This window comes from Ochotona curzoniae, unplaced genomic scaffold (genome assembly GCF_017591425.1).
Source record: "Ochotona curzoniae isolate NIBS_2020 unplaced genomic scaffold, NIBS_Ocur_1.0 contig_4501, whole genome shotgun sequence".
Classification (NCBI taxonomy): domain Eukaryota; kingdom Metazoa; phylum Chordata; class Mammalia; order Lagomorpha; family Ochotonidae; genus Ochotona; species Ochotona curzoniae.
In genome coordinates this window covers 17,232,635-17,250,192 of record NW_024466307.1, presented here as the reverse complement: position 1 = coordinate 17,250,192, position 17,558 = coordinate 17,232,635, and the positions used below count along the sequence as shown (strand labels likewise).

The window sequence follows — 17,558 nt, the reverse complement described above, 5'->3', positions numbered from 1 at the left end:
AAGGGGCTCTGAGAAGGCGGCCTCAACAGCAAACACAGAGGAACAAGCTTATCTTGCATATAACTACAGATAGGGTTTGTTCTGCTTTTCAAAAATCATCATCCTTACAGAAGCAAACGTTAAAGACTTTCCTTACGATGAAATTCCTCTCAATTGTTTCATTTGTACATGGAGGATGTGGCAGCCTAGTGGGGCCTGCAGGGGACACCTAGTACTATGGCAGAGGAAGGATCAACTAGGCCAGCCAAGCAATGACAGCAAATACCTGGGTGAATGGAGACTCTAGGGTGGGCTGTGTCAGCCAATGGACATTAGAAGGATTCCTCATGCTTAGATTGAGCATCTCAGAACTATCTAAACCACTTAAGCAGAACCCTCAGAGCATGCTCCAATCGGGGACCCTGGGATGACGTCGGGTGGCCGTTCCCCACCTCCAGGTGCTGGGATGGTTGCAAGGCTGGCTGTGGCTTTTCATCTTGTCTCCCCAGATCCCCAGATACACGAGGATGGAAAAGTAAGTTTGGCGGCAGTGGTCTCACCTACTTTTCCCTAACCCTTGACCCTCCTCACCCCAATCAATTAGGTTAACATTATTAAAAGAAAAAAAGAGTAAGAAACAAAAGTACTAGATAAAATCAAAAGCCTTAAACTGTTTCAGGCACTGTTACCTTCAAATACTATAGAAATGTTTAACGAGACACTATTCTAAGAAAAGGTAAAGGAGAGCCCAGCACTGTAGCCTAGCAGCTAAAGTCCTCACAAAGTCCTCACCTTGTACACACCAGGACCCCATATGGGCACCGGTTCTAATCCCGGAGGCCCATTTCCCATCCATCTCCCTGTTTGTAGAAGAGAGGCAGAGAGGATGATCTCTCCGATGATTCACTCCCTCAGAGGCCGCAACAGCCAAAGCTGTGCCGATCTGAAGCCAGGAGCCAAGAGACTCTTCCAGGTCTCCCATGTGGGTGCAGGGTCCCAAAGCTTTGGGCTGCTCCTGACTGATTTCACAAGCAGGGATTTGGATGGGAAGCGAGGTGGCCAGGACACAAACCTGCGCTCACACGGGATCCCGGCATGTGCAAGGCAAGAACTTTAGTCGCTAGGCTACCACACTGGGTCCAAAAGCTGTTATTATATGGGAGGGCACTTGCCACATGGGATTCAGTTTCAGTGATATCACCAATATGACATAGTTGGAAAACTGCTGTGTATTTCAAAAAGTCATTACACTGATGATTCTAATGATACTTTCCTTGACATTCCAATGAACAGTTTGAGGAAACATTAATTCATGAAGTGAAAAAAAGGAAACACTTCTAAATCAAAAGTATATCGCTCAAGACATAACTAAATTTATGGGTTAAATACGTTAAGTAGACCTTCTGCAATTTTATCCATCCTGGAAAGTTCATTAATTCACACTGATTCAAAACTCATCATTTCATCATCTCATTGTGAATACTGGAAAATGACCCAAAAATTTAGCCTTCACTGTTCGCGGCTAAATATTGAATTATCTTCCCATCTTTTGCATAAAGACAAAAAGTGTAAGTCATGCAGATTCTGAAAAACAGCAAAGATAAATCTGATGTCAACTTTTCAGAAGTTCTGGAAGTCATTACTACCTAAGATAAATTGGGAACTTGTATCCCTTCTCTGAAATGTTTTATGTAAGCGGAATAACACTGCATAACGACGGCAGGCTGTACAATGGCACCACAGAGCCCTTCAAAGGAAACCACAGAGCCATTTATTAAGGTTAATTAATGTCAGGAAAATAATTGATCAAGTATCGGGCTTTTTTAAACAGCTTCCCTTTTGAATAATTATGAAAATTTAAAAATGCTGTCCAGCACAATGTAGAAACTTTTATGAAAAAGAACATTATCGAACTCCAGCTTTTTTGAATTGGAAATTCAGACATACAGAGAGCGGGAATGGTAGAAAGGAAGATCTTTCGTCCATTGATTTACTCCCCAAGTGCCCCCAACAGCCAGAGCTGAGCCAATCCGAAGTCAGGAGCCCAGATCCCAATCTCCCACATCGGTACAAAGTCCCAAAGTTTCAAGCCATCCTCACTGCTTTCCCAGGCTGCAAACAGGGAGCTGGATGGGAAGTGGGGCCACCAGGACACGAACCGGCGGCACCCATACGGGATCCTAGCATGTACAAGGCAAGGACTTTGCCACTAGGCTACCGCACTAGGGCCCAAATCCAGCTTCTGAGTGCACAGTATGTCATTTTTCCTTAACAGCATAACTCATCTCTTCCTGTGTACTTCCTACTGTGGCCTCTCTCCCTCTTTTAGAGGCCCCAGTCACTGTATTGAAGGACTGTTCTAAACCCAGGATTATTTCATCTAGAGATCATTCAATATTTAATGTATGAAAAGATCCTATCTCCAAAAAAAGAAAGGTAGCATTTGGTGATGTAGGTATCATCATGAGTTTGGGGGGCATGCTATTCATCAGTCTCATGAAAAAAGTCCTGATCAGACTTGCCTGCAGTCCCTCATCTGTCACGGTTTGCCATTGTGATCTGTCAAGTCTTGTCTTGGCTGACACAAATGTACCCTGGATATAACTTGTTCTCCCTAATTCTACAGAATACTAACAGAACAAGTAAGCCAACAAATAACCACACATAGAAGCACTTTGCTAACTACAACCTGTTATATAAATGGAACTGTTTGTTGCAGAAATTACCATTTTAACTCTAATATTTTAGCACATATTAATTATTCAATATTCAGGCTTTGTCTTTTAACTGAAATTTTTCACAATCATCCTTTATATTAATATACTACTACATTTCAGAACTCACTGTATCTCAGGCTAATGGATGAAATTACAGAGAATTGACGAGAATCCAAGAACTTCCCTTAACCAGCTCCAGTTCCTTCTCTGAAAATACACTAAACTTGATCTCCACCTGAGAGAACGTATCCCTTCTCTCGCACTACTAGCTCCTTTCTCTGCCTTCTTCCCAAACTCCCCCTCCCTAGCAACTGTAGCATTCAAAAATTACCCTGTCTTGGGTGAATTAAAATTGAACACTTCATTTGGAAAGCACTAAGCAAGTCAACAAACGGGAATCCTTTCTATTTCATTGTCTTGTATCAAAATGTACAGTCAATATGTGCACATTTTATTTAGTGATTATAGCATAAATTTTATTTAAACTGATTAAAGTATACCATTCCTTGGAGGAAAGAATTGCAGCTAGCTCATCTCTACATCCCAACATATCAGGTAGCATGTATTTCATATATGAACATCCAATTAGTATTTACTGATTTTTAATCTCACATAGAAAAAAAAATGAAAGAAGTTGGAAAATAAATTTTCAAACAGATTCTTTCCATAAGAAGTCTCAACTGTTCAGTATTTAAACACCCAACCTTGACATTTGGCAACTAACATTTTTTTTCCACTTAAATATCCATCTACATAGAGAGAAAAAAAAAAGAGCCAAGGACCATTCTCAGTGCTAGCTAGAAAGTTTCAGAACTGAGCACAAACTGAAGGGACACTCGAAGTGAAAACTCAGACATGACCAGGTCTAACAGAGTTGAGATATCCTTGGACTGAGCCAACGGTAAAGCCACACGAAGCAAAAGCCACCTGAGAGCAAACAGGTAGCAGTGAATTTACGAGGAGACTCTACAGTGACTGGGAAAGGCATCTTACAGTGCTTTTAGCATTTCTTCTTGCATCTTCTGTACCGAGTCCAGCAGCAGAGGAAGTGTGGTGTCATAATACTGATTCTGATGAAGCTGTGCCCCTTTCAATGCCAACACATACTGGTTATGCAGCATATGCAGTTTCATGGTGGCTTTGTCATAACGTTCCTTGGCCTTCTCTGTTTCCTTCCCTGAAAAAGAAAAAAAAAATTGAAAAAGTTAGCAAAGACACAAGAAATGAAAGTTTGCCGTCACAATATGCTATATGTGAGCTACCACTACATTGTTGCTACACACGTTTCATGCAAAACCCAAGAAAAATTCACTGAATGAATGCTCTGTGCTCAGCCTTATGCAAAGTTATTTATTTATATGTATCACACAGCTACAAAGGAGGCAAAACGAGAGGAAATTTTGTGGAGAAAACAGACTCAAAAAATGAGTTGTACCTGGAAAAGTGTTGGACTGAATGCACAGTAAGTTTACCTCCCACCTTCTCTTTTTAATTGCATCTGTTCCTTTCTTTTTTTCATTCAATCATTATTAACTGGATCCCACTAGGGACTGTGCTAGACCCTGATAATTCAGTACATGGCAAAACAGAGTCCTTGACATTCAGCCTAGTGAAATGGAATATTGAGTGCAAAGAAATAAGTAATATTGTATGAGCAAGAGAAAGAGCAAGTTTTGAGGAAGATAAGGAAATATGGCTGTATAAGATACTGTCAAAAATCCATGTGAAATGCATATTACAAAAAAAATGCATGGATTTCAAGATGTTTTTCACTAAAATAAAATCACACTGGCTTGTTTTAACATTTCTCAACAGGATTTAGTTTGAGACAGTAAGAAGAATAAGAAAGACATCAGTTTGAAGAGTGCCTGCCAGAGCAACATAAGTACTGCCAAAATGGAAGCAAGAAACATCCAATTGGTGGTGATGCCTGGGCGGTGGAATTGTGAAATCACTGCTCCTTTGAGGGAGACAGGCCCACCCAGAATCACCAACTAACACCAGATGATGCTTTTGAGGAAGGGACAGTGTCATTTTGAAGATAAAGCCTGTAACAATAGCTCACCCCCATCAATTCAAAGGAAAAAATTAATCTTGCTCATGTTCCAATTAAAGAAAACCAATGAGTAACACTAAGACAACAGCCAACACCCCAGACTTCTCAACTAGTTCAGCTCACAAAATTCTGACTAAAAAATTAAATGAAACAAATTCTCTGCTTGTTTAGGTGCCAAAACAGCTGCGCCCAGATCAGCCGCAAACAAAAGCAATCTTCAAGGGCAATTTCAAACAAGTGAGAACAAAGTGATAAAGTATTTCTCAAAAGAAAGATAACAGGATATGAAGCACAGATTCAATTATATACATATGTGTGTGTGTGTATAAAATATAATACTTTATTTGAAAGGCAGAGAACAAAGAGATGAAAAGGAAGTAAGAGGGAGAAAGACAGGGAGGGAAAGAGAATTTTCATGTGTTAGTTTACTTCCCAAATGGTCACACTGGCCAGATCTAGGCTGGTCCAAATTCAGAAGCCAGGAAACTTCTTCTAGTTCTCCCACATGGGCACAGGAGCCCAAGAAGTTGCATCTTCAGCAGCTTTCCCATGTACATTAGCACAAAGCAGGATAGGAAGTGGAACAGCTGGGATTCAAACCAGTGCCATAAATATAACTTTACTAGTGTGCTCCTGCAGACAGAGCACAATGAAACCAGTGGCTACCAAGAGGTAGCAATGCACTTGTCAAAGCCAACGCTGACCAGTCAAAGGCAAATCCTGGCAAACCTATGTTGAAGGCATTCAGCTTGTCGACTTTCAGAAGGGTCAAACAGCAAAAACATCTGCTTATTAGGAATGTGTTCTGAGAAAGGCAGCCAAAGATGTTCAAGAAAAATTCCTAGAAAAGCTTCACCAGAGTCCTCCTCCACAACAATGTTCCTACTCCCTTCTGTTACCAAGTAAGGGCAGTTTATGAGAAACTACTTTTAAAATAGGAAATCATTAGTATCCGCCTTCCAATTCTGGTTTGGTTCCTTCTGACTTCGATTCTCAATCTTACCTTTTCTTCAATTAATGATGCCAAAAATATTGATTTGCACAAACTCCTAGAACCACTACTTCTTTGCTGATGGACTAATAACTGGCATCATTGTTTAGAAAAATATCTTGACATTGATGGGGTTTACACTGAGTAACAGTTTACATTTTTTATGCTTATCTTTTAAATTCTTTCTCCATACACTTTTTAAATCCCTTTGTGTTGATATGGCAATTCTTAGGACTGAATGACTGGAAAACCACAGGAAAAAAAAAATATGTAGACATGTGGCAACAGTCTGGGAGATCCTGATAATGTAATGAATTAAATCTTTGTGATTTCTTTATTAAATTCATTCAGAAAGTATTTATACAAGCCAGCATTTTGCATCTTTGGCACAGTGAGATAAGCTGTGTACAATATGAGAAAACTGACTCTAGTCCCAACTATGCTTCAATTTAGTTCCCTACTAATGACACAGCTACTGCCACAAGACCTGGATGGAGCTTTGGGTCATACCTCATCATTGTAGCCACTGAATAGAAGATTCTATCTCTCCCTTTCTCTCTCCCTTTCTCTGTCCTTTCCTCCCTCCCTCTCTGCCTTTCAAATAAAACTTTCTTAAAACGTATTAACATGTTGCCAACATAATTGAATGAATGAAATTTAAGCGGAGCTTCAACTTTTGATGCAAAATAAAGAAATATTTCTTGTCAATTCTGATGTAACAAGCAAACTTTTCAAATTATTAATCTGACCTCCATCCAAGCACAGCCTCTAAATAAATACTCGCCCTAGAAAACAGTTCTTGCGTGGAGAACTACTGCTGCTAGAGGCTCCCTCAGGTGCCATTCCACTTAGAATCAGCAGTCTCAGTACTTCTCATTTAGAACCCTCTCCAGTCCGAGAGGAAAACTTAGAGTTTTTTTCAAGAGAGGAAACCCTCAACCCTGCCCCCCAGACCATGTCCAGATAGAGCAAATGAATATTAAATGTGGTTCCTTTGCACTTCTAGTCACCCCTGCAAGGATGTGGCACAGGAACTACATCCAGATGGAGCAAAGGAAGCAAATGTAGCAGATTAACACATCTATCCTAGTAACAAATTCTAGAATTTCCATATACTAGAACCACAGGGGAGACTTAATCCTTTTACAGAATATAAACCCTTACACATAGTCTATCGGCTGGCTTCCATACACAGTAATATCAACAAAATTGTCTAAGTTATTCAAAATGTGGTCCTGAAGGATCCCTTTTTACTTCATAAGATCAAGAATTTCTGAATAAGAAAATAATCTTTCAACAGAGTATTTTTCCTAACCTTTCTCACTGCTGAGTGGAAATAGAATCTGGCATGAGACTGACACATCAATTCAGTGCTGACCCAAAGGAAGTTGAAAAAATAATTAAATTCTAACTAGTTAAAAAAAGAAATTTTCACTATTTTTACTAGAATGCACAGGATGGTGCATTTGATGATATCAGCTGGTATCTAATTATGCAAATATTTAAGTGTATAAAAAGTATGAAATAATTTGCCCTACCATGAGTTAAACCTCATGTTTTGCTAAAAAATTATATTATATTTGAATTTTTTAATTTTCCATGTTTATCTGTCTCCAAAAAAACCTTTTTTTGTGGCAGTACTATAAGACCCTAGATACGTTTATTCATTTTCTATGATAGTTCAGATTAGTTTTAGTAACTTAGTGATTAGTCACTCAATACTAATCAAGGATGATTTTTAGCATTCTCAAGAAAATATTCTTCAATGTGTTCAAACATGATAACTTTTCAGAGGTTGATCTCTGCAGCATTTTTGTCCATAAATTTCACTCTTCAGCATCCTTCTTGCAGAAATTTATTGTCAAAGAAATCAACACGTCTGACGCCAGCCAAAGCTCTTCCCCTGGAAACTGCTCACGCTGCTCCTTTACAGCCACCCAGATGAGGCAGAAACATTTATAAGGAGCTGGTACCCGCCATCCTTGCGGCATACCTGATCGTACTGAATCAATGTGCTGGCTAGAATCTAAGCCTTGTTAGCATTTTAAGTAGAGTGAAATTTTGCCAACCTCTGCCAGAGAAGCTGCCTTAGCAGCCAAGCACTGCCTGGAGCCTTTTCCAATGTTTGTTTGTTTGTTTTCTCACTTATTCTAGTTTCAATGTTTAGTACTCAAATTGAGCAAATTTGATCTGACAATAGAATAACAATTAGCCAGATAATTATCCAGATATTTTTATTTCAATAAAATTTTCTACATTTTATATATTCATAAGACAAAATAAGGAATTACTATAAAGTTGCATGCTTAATTTGTTAATTATTATTGTTGATCAAAATATATAATCATTGAACTCAGCTAGTTTCGTAAAGTAGTATTTTTAAGAATTGCTACTTTTTAAGTAAGAATGTTACTTTTTAAAAGATTTTTTTTTATTAGAAAGTCAGATATATAGAGAGGAGGAGTGATAAAGAGGAAGCTCTTCTGTCCAATGAATCACTCCCCAAGTGTCCCCAACGGCTGGAGTTGCACCGAGCCAGAGCCCAGAGCCCAGAGCCTCTTCCGTGTCTCCCATGTGAGTGCAGGGTTCCAAAGCTTTGGACCATCCTCAACTGCTTCCCCAGGTCACAAGCAGGAAGCTGGATGGAAAGCTGGGCCACCGGGATTAGAACACATGGTGTATGCTAGGTGAGGACTTTAGCTGCTAAACTACCATGCCAGGCCCTGTTATTCTTAATTCCTTCATTTTTTTAGTCTAACTTCAAGGGTCATGTTCTACACAAAACACTTGTGTTAAAGTGTTTTGTTGTTGTTGTTTGTGGTTATTTATTTTATTTGAAAGGCAGAGGTACAGAAAGACAGAGAGATCATACATGTCCTTGGCCACAGGACCAAAACTGAAGAAATTGGGATTAGAACCCAGTGCCTATATGGGATGACAAGAGCTACAGGCGGAGGCTACACCACTATGCCCTAGTGCTGGCACACAAAACACTCTCGTGGAGACATTAGCCAATTTCTATTTGCACAAATTTTGAAACTGCACACTGCTCATCATTTTCCTAGCTTATGATGATTGATTCATTAAATATACAATATTCCACTCAGTAAGATTTGATAATGTGAAATACATTAGAAACATTAAGGACTTTCCAAATACTATTTTGTTCTTTATTAAGTACAGACTATGGCAACCTGAAAACTACTTATGCTAAAGTTACTAACAGTTTCTCATCAGTTGTTAACAAGCAAAGAAAAAAAAAAAAAAAACTTTCTCACTATCTATGAAAATATACAACACAAAATCCACTAATTAAAATATAGTAAGTTTTCCGAAAACACCAAGTTTAAAACATAATTTGTCCTTACGTTGCAACAGGTTTTTTGGAGGTCTGTGTATCTGCAGCTATTTCTATAATTTATTGTAAGACAGTCATGTGCAAACATCCTGCTCCCCTCTCTTCTCATCTACAGCTTCTCCTCCTTTTCAATCTCCATCTCTCTTGCAGTTTTGAAAATAAATTCATCTGCCATGATTTGCAAAACAATTCTAATATACCTTTTTCGATTAAGTTTTTAAATGAATAGAGTCCCACAGAGACTATATTACGTTACTAAATCACAAACATGTTAATATTACATGAAAACAAAATTTTCAATGCCTTTATCCTTCAAAATTATTATAAAAATCTACCTACTGCAATTCTTCTTCCTTTTTTTAAGTTATATATACAGAGAGGAGGAGAGACAGAGAGGAAGATCTTCCGCCCAATGATTCATTCCCTGAGTGACAGCAATAACCTATGCTAATCCAAAGCCATGAGCCAGGAGCCTCTTCAGGGTCTCCCACGGGGGCACAGGGTCCCAGGGTTTTGGGCCACCCTCGACTACTTTCCCAGGCCACAAGCAGGGAGCTAGATAAGAAGCAGGGCTGCTGGGATTAGAACCAGCTCCCATATGGTATCCCAGCATGTGCAAGGTGAGGACTTTAGCTACTAGGTTACTGCACTGGGCCACTGCTGCAATCCGAATTGATTCAGAACATCTCAAATCACTGTTACAGCTGCTTAAGTTATAAATGACTACATATGAGCTTGACGTTAATGTGAATTGCACAGCATAAATTCTAACAGACAGAAGCCTATCTCTCTTAGTGGAAGCTTTCAACAATGAGAGGCACTGAAGCAGGGCCCATGTCAGACACCCAAGAGGAAAACATCCAGCGTCTCCTCCTTTACATAATGAAATTCACAAAGAGATTGAATTATAATTCTTTTTCTACTGCTTGTTGACAAATCTGTTTAACATTTTGTAATAACGGAATGTGCATACAGCATGTCATGCCATCAACAATATTATGAAGCTGGCAAAACTCAATTATGTAAGTTTGACATTTACAAGAGATAGGCTAGGCTACTCATTAAACACGTCTAGAAAGTCAAGCACTTTATTACAAACTTCTGAAGGGTTCACACTATCTGCTGGATACTAAGTCAGGAAGTCTGCCGATAATAAATAAGAAGTAATTACTTTCCATATGTAAAGGACCTATAAGCAGACTGCTTTGATGTGGACAATAAATAGTCTACACTCTTACGTATTTCCTTCCTTTCAAACGTTCTTCCTCAGCTTTGTAATTTTTACTTATTACTCTCTAATTGCTATCATAAACACATTATGTAAGAAGGAAATGAACAGGAATTCATCTTACCTTATAAACCACTTGGAACAAATGTACACCAAGATTGTTTCACATGGAAATTAAATGCAAAGGTGGTAAGCGGGAACACTGAATGTGACTCACCTATTCTATTCAGTGCTGCTCTGACAAGCACATGCTAAGTTAGCTATAGTCTGGGTGTGTCTTTGGAATCCAAAACAAGTTGTTTAATCTAAATTTCCCCTAGAATTATCAGACTTAGGAATTGGGCTCATTCTTCACATTCTTCACTATGTTCAATCTCGCACTAATTAATGTCATCCAGTCTCATGACTTTAAATAACAAATAAGGGAGTGGACGTTTCACCTAGCATTTCACATTCCAGCTAAGATATTCACCTCCAGATCCAAATCCAGATTCCAGTTTCTAGCTAATGCAGACCCTGCAAGGCAGGTGGTGATGCTCAAGCTGTTGGGTCTCTGCCACCCATACGAGATTCCTGGAAAACTGACTCCCGAGTTCCTGACACAGTCCTGTTCCAGCCCCAGCCACCGTGCGATTGGGGCACGAAGGACGGATGCCAAGGCTCTGTTTCTTTCTCTCTCTCCACCCTCTCTCAGAATAACAACAACTTCCAGATCCACAGCTCTACTCCACACTTCTTGCTAAAACTTCAGACCTAGAGATCTAAGTGTAAACTACTGGCTAAAAATTTATTTGCAAATTCCAAATCAACACATCCATGGCTTTGCGGGTCATTTAAGAGTGAACACGCCATATATATATATAAGATAGATCTCACTGAGAAATGGGAGCCCAGCTGAGGCAGAAAAACTTACGCTTGCCTTTTTGTTTCAGTTTTCATATTCTAAGCAACTGTCCTTTTCCAGTCATTTTAGTGCCATTTTTTTTTTCACATTTTGTTGCTTTTTCTTAGTGATTTTGCTTCTAAAATGGCAGCCAGGAATGGTACTGAAGTGTTGTCCGGTGTTATCCTATGCTCAGAAAGGCCATGAATAAGCCTTCTGGGGAATGTACATGTTAGATAAGCCTTGTTCAGTTTATGAGTTATAGCACTACTGCTGAGGAGTTCACTAAAGTGTCTATAAATAGAAACACACATAAAAGAGAGTTATGTGCATCCGATGTGGGGAACATAACCTTGTGAGCAAGAATGAGAACCAAGAGTTTAGATCTTACAGTGTGCACAGTCCATGGGTAATAGGAATCAATTCTAAATCCATAATCTCATCACTTTCCCTGCTGCTCACCAGGTCCAGCAGTCTGACACCTGCTTAGATCACAACAGCCTGGAAGGAACTGGCTTCTTACTTCCGTCATCCCCCATCCACCCTCCCAGTCCTGTATACAGGTACCAAGAGCCAATCACCTGAGCCATCACTGCTGTTTGCAAGGGTCCGCAACAAGCTGCAACGAGACCCAGGAGTCCACGCCAGGTACTTTCACGTGAAATGGAGAAATCCCACCAACTAGGCTAAACACCTAATCCTTATCTATTTACTTTATTCAATAGACATTCCCTGCTCTAAAACAAAAACCTCATGGAAGCAGAGATTTTTGTTTTCTTACGTACAATATCCCTGATTCAAAAAACCGTACATACCACTTATCCAGAACTGATAAAAAAAAAAAAGCTCTTAAATATATTATCTGAACTAGCTCTTACTTGGAAAATTTTTATACTTTAACAGTCACGAAAAGAATATAATTTGATCTTTTGCTTAGATCGTGGTGTTTATAGCATATTACCTTCAGACAAAACTAAGTTTAATACTAACATCACCAAAGGACTCACGTGTAAAATACGGGGGGAAAAAAATCAGCAACAGTATACAATTTCTCTTGTATTTGTGTGCAGAACTCTGATTATTAGCAATACTAAGCAAAGTAGGGACAAATAAAATTATTACGCTTTCACTTTAAGAACTTATATAAAGGATATGAATGAATCATTTAGAGTATTTCATCCCACATATTTCAACATCTAATGAGAATATTTTCACTGTCACTCCAATTTCTGCACAGCTTTAAGCCAATGCAAATTGGATTAATAACTGAGACTGTCATGACTCTTAACGACCTTGTAAAGTTCTCATCACATTAAGCTCCCTGCAGTGAAAAGCAATCATGTCATCAGTAAGCTGTAATACATCATGTACAAATGAGTAGAACCAAAAGATGAGGAAAACCTCTTACTTTCAGGTCATTTTAACAAAACTGATAACTAGCAGTCACATATTTTAAATCTACTTTCACCTTTGAAAACTACTATATCCGAAATGGATTTCTTCCAAATGAATTTGGATTTTAGAATATATTTAAATAACCTCTATAATATAATCCATACATGACTATGATGTTTAAATATCTGAACTACATGGAGATTATTAAATAAGAAGGACATAAGTAAGGCCTCCATCTGTGATGCCAACATCCCATCTGCATGCAAGCTCATGTCCCAGCTACTCCACTTAAAAAACAAACTAAAAAAATGCATATATTTCACTTGAAAATTAGAGATACAGAGAAAGCCAGGAGGTTCTTCTGGCTATCCCACATGTCTACGGGGACCTACAGCCAGCCTCCACTGCTTTCCCTCACTATTAGCAGGGAGTGGGATCTGAAGTGGAACAGCCTCCAGGACTAGAATCAGCCCATAAAGGAGACTGGAGCTGCAGGCAGAGGATTAAACAGTGTGCTACTCTGCCATCTCCTACCACTGCTCCACTTCCAATCTAGCTCCTGCTAATGGCCTGACAGAAGAAACAAAAGATGGTCCAAGTATCTGGGCCCCTGCCACTCCTGTGGGAGATGCACCGGAAGCTGCTGCTGGAACATTCAGCCTGGCCCAGTTCTGGCCATTAAGCCGTGCGGGGAGTGAACTAGTGGAGTTAAAGCACACTCTCCCTCTCTCTCTCTTTCAGATACATATTTTAAAAAGAAAGGGCAATTGGCATAATCGGTGAATTCAAATTGAGGAAATCAACTAAAAGAGCTGTTAAGAAGTCGTGTTCTTTTCTTTAAATTTGGATTTATTTAAACATAAATTTAACCATCTGTCTCAAGGCTGGACTCATTTCAAACTGGTTTTCATAATTAAAATACTCTAAAAAGACAACTCCGAGAATCTAGTCAATTTTAATCGGCTGTAAAATATCACATTACTGTTCATAATGCATGAAGAGGCAATTTAAGAAAATCTACTTCTCATTTACAGAAAAATTTACTTTTGAATGAGACTTAAAGCTACTCCCCACAGTTGTAGCAGTAGGCACCTTCTTCCTTCGCCTGCATAGGGTAAGTGACAGATTGTCAATGATCGATCCCTCTTTTTAATTTCTACTACAGAAAGCACCATTAGTGAGGACATGAGCTTCCCGCTTCAGTTGGAGAAGAGGGGCAGGAGAGCTGCTTACAGGCTTCTCCAGCCAGATTGTTACAGGAACATTTAATTTTGTGTCTTTTCCCCTGGGTACTAAGGATGTTAACACAGAAGTAGTGAAACAGGAAGTTCAACTACTGGTAGGTATTTTTCAGACTTGGTAAACGAAAACCACAGTTTTACAACACAAGCTCAGGTAGGTAGGCTGCGCCAGAATATATGACTAGGAGGAAATTATTTTGAACATCTTTTCTGATATTTCAATATATCTTCAAGTAAACTGTAAAACCTCATTAAAAAACACATTTAAATTCACTTAATTCAATACCATATGGTTCAGTCAGGTACTGCTTATACTTTTTAATAGCATGCATAATTTATTCTTTAAATGTATTTCACTTTGGAAAAACATGCTGCATGGTATCTATACCAAGGACCGTTTGCAGGCATGTAATGTAATGAAGACAATGACTATTTTGTGCAACATGAGCAAGTGGGTAAAAAGTTGACTTCAAATATCTGGAAATTAATAATCGCATAAAACTCCCAGAAGAAATAAAGACAGAGGATTAAGTCTACTAACACTCTTTTCATTATTATTAATAAAGTGTGGTTTCATTAATGTTCTTTATATAGAGAGGGGAAAAAAAACTAACAAAGTCTGGACATGAGTCACATAGACTTAGTTTCAACTTTCTCTAAACTCTACATCACATACTTAGAAGCTAGTGTATCTCTAACAACCCTTGGGTAGGGGAGGAGGTTACGGAGAAAAAAAAGTTCCTTGAATGAAAGAAATTTCCAGGGATACTATAACTAACTTCTCAAGCCTGACAAATAACAAAATATTAAAATCAGTATTAGTTTCATACAATCTACTCTTAAAAACCCAGAAAACAACTGTAATAAGCAAATATACACAGGTACAAGCGTGAACAATGTGTTGCAGTGGGTTAAACTGCCACATGCCACAACAGCACTCTACAGGAGCACCGACTGGAGTCCTGGATGCTCCACTTCCAATCCAGATCCCTGCGAAAGGCCTGGGAAAGGCAGCAGACCCAACTCCCAAGTGCTCGCTCCCTTGTCACCCACATGAGAAGCCCAGATGAAGCTGTTCATCCCTGGGCATTGCAGCCAAGTAAGCCAACTAAAGCAGCAGGTGGAAGGTTCCTCTCTCTAAATGGCAATAAGGAAAAACAAAGTCAGAAGAAACTGGAAAACTCTAAAACTGAACTGAACTCTTGAAACAAAAAATATCAATGAATGAATGAAAAGTGGAGGTACCATTCTATATTAAAAGAGTTCAGGAACGGGCAGTTAAAATGGCAATTAAATGCAGAATCTTTTTTATAACATGCATTTTCCATATATTATGGGAAAAAAACAAACTTATACTTTTAATTCCACTTTCCCACGGAATTTTAGAAAAAGTCATATTTTTGCTTTAGAAGTCTAAAAAAAGTGTGAACTTTGCACTTGTATAGGAAAATTTTCTAATAATTTCTTGCGAGACAACATCGCAGTGACTTTTCCACACGTCATAGCCAAGCTCTAAGCCACAAGGTCTCCCTCTAGAGTAGGGCTCAGATCGCTTGCTTGGATGCTCTACTTCCTCTTAGAGTTAATGACTGCTTCTTACACCTGTTACTACTTTTTAAAAATATCTATATTCTTTGGAAAGGCAGGATTACAGAGAGAAGGAGAGACAGAGGGAAAGATCTTCTCTCCACTGGTTCACTTCACAAATAACCATAACGGACAGAGCTAAGCCAACCCAAAGATGGGATACAGGAGCTTCTCCTGGGTCTTCCACACAGATGCAAAGTCCCAAGGCCTGAGTCATCCTCCACTGCTTTCTTAGACCACAAGCAGACAGCTGGATGGGAAACAGGGCTGCAGGGACATGAACTGGCACCAATTTGATGCCCGTGCTTACAGACAGAGGATTAGCCACTTGAGCCATTTTGCCAGCCCCAATGTGCTATTTCTTAATTATCTACTTATTACAAATCAATTTCTCACTACTCCAGTTCTTTACTATGTAGTTAGCAACTCTACATACTATATTTCTTCTGCTCCAATCTTAAAAAACAAAACACTAATTAAGAGGCTATCTCCTATACCCGAGTGCCTCTTGTCTGCTACCTGCTTCCAGCTCCTCACTCTTGCTTCCTGCCAGTGTAGACCTGAGAGAGAGCAGGTAAGGCTGAACTAGTTGGGTCCATGACAACCACAGAGGAGACCTGAATTGAGTTCCCTGTGCCTGGATCCAACTTCAGTTGTCATAGGCATTTCAGGAGTGAACTAGCAGATAGCTCATTCTGTCTCACCAGTAAACCAGAAAAAAAAGAAAATGAAATATCTAAAGATGCACAACACAGCTTTATGGCACAGCACGTAAAACTGCCACAATGTTGGCTTTTTCGCTTAGAAGTTTTGTCTAAACACTACGCTAATCTCTACTGAAAGTGAATGTTAAAACATTTAAACACAAAATAAATGAAATACTTTATACGAGCTATAACCATAAATCTCTATGTAAAATATAAAGAATCTGACTTTATTTCCATTTGCTTCTAAGATTTCTCAAGAAACATGCAGGACAACAAATACAGAGAAAATTAAGGTAAAGACAAAACGACATCATAAAGTAATCTTATCTTTCTAATGGTTCTTAATACCACACGTAAGAAGATTTAAAAGCCCTCTAAATAAATAATTTTCTTATTTTTCTTATTTAGTGCTCTCTAGTAAATCATGCTATAGAAAATATCTTCGGCATTTCCTTATATTCTATTACAAATGTTGCATAAATTCACTTGATATACCCTACTCAAAAATATCCCCAACATTCATACACACAAAAAAAATAACTGAGTACACAGTTTGACAATTAGTCTATTTAGTTCATTTTATGTTAATTGTTCTAAATGGAATCATTCCACTACTTATAAAAACTTTCAAATTGTAAGAATAAAAATCTCAAGTAAACATTTTTCATTTTTGCCATACCTTTAGCTAAAGCTTCTTTATATTTTTCTTTGGCAGAGTTCATTTCTTTAATTAATTGTCTATAGCTGGATTTTAATTTCTCCAATTCTGTTTTTGTAACCTATAGAAGAAACACGATGAACAAAACTTCTGAAATGTTTAAATTGGTCAAGGGCTTAAATTTGAAAGAACTGATTTGTATTTTACTATTTATAGATTATTGTTGCTCTTTAACATTAAATAACAAACAATAGATTCAAAAATCACCTTAAAATCAGTGACAAATTTAACAAAATATGAAAACATAAGCTTCTAGTAAAGGGCAAATAAAATATAATGCTAGCATCTAAAATTAAAAGATAAATTAATTTGCAATGTACGTAAACCTTTTCTATACTTAGAAAAAAATGTGAATGGGAGAATACAGTGACGAAGTGGGTGCTGGGGAGACAGGAGTTCATCTCTATTGCATCATCCACTTAACAATTTTCCACAATAAAAATACTTTCAAAGAGTTATCCACAGACTTTGAATATAAAGATAAGTTAGGAAGACCTTAACTAAGTTGCTTTATATATATATAGTCTTTCAATTATTTTATACTATGACATGTTACATATTTGAAATGGTAAAGAGATATTTCACTAAAGATGAAAGTTCTGCACAATCACAGTATGATTTCACTGCTTAAGTGGCAACATCTTTCTTTTTTTCTTTTTAAGATTTATTTTTATCACACAGTCAGTTATACAGAGAGG

The 17,558-nt window shown here is 38.2% G+C and overlaps 1 protein-coding gene across 1 annotated transcript in view; it reads right to left on the bottom strand.

The window, feature by feature from the left end:
- The window catches only part of FER (FER tyrosine kinase), a 214,098-nt gene that overhangs the window by 157,582 nt on the left and 38,958 nt on the right, over positions 1-17,558 (bottom strand). The window contains exons 4-5 of the mRNA XM_040986133.1: positions 16,822-16,921; positions 3,690-3,873 (exon numbers count right to left, since the gene is read on the bottom strand). Coding sequence (XP_040842067.1) covers positions 3,690-3,873; positions 16,822-16,921 — 284 coding nt within the window. The remainder of the gene's footprint in view (positions 1-3,689; positions 3,874-16,821; positions 16,922-17,558) is intronic.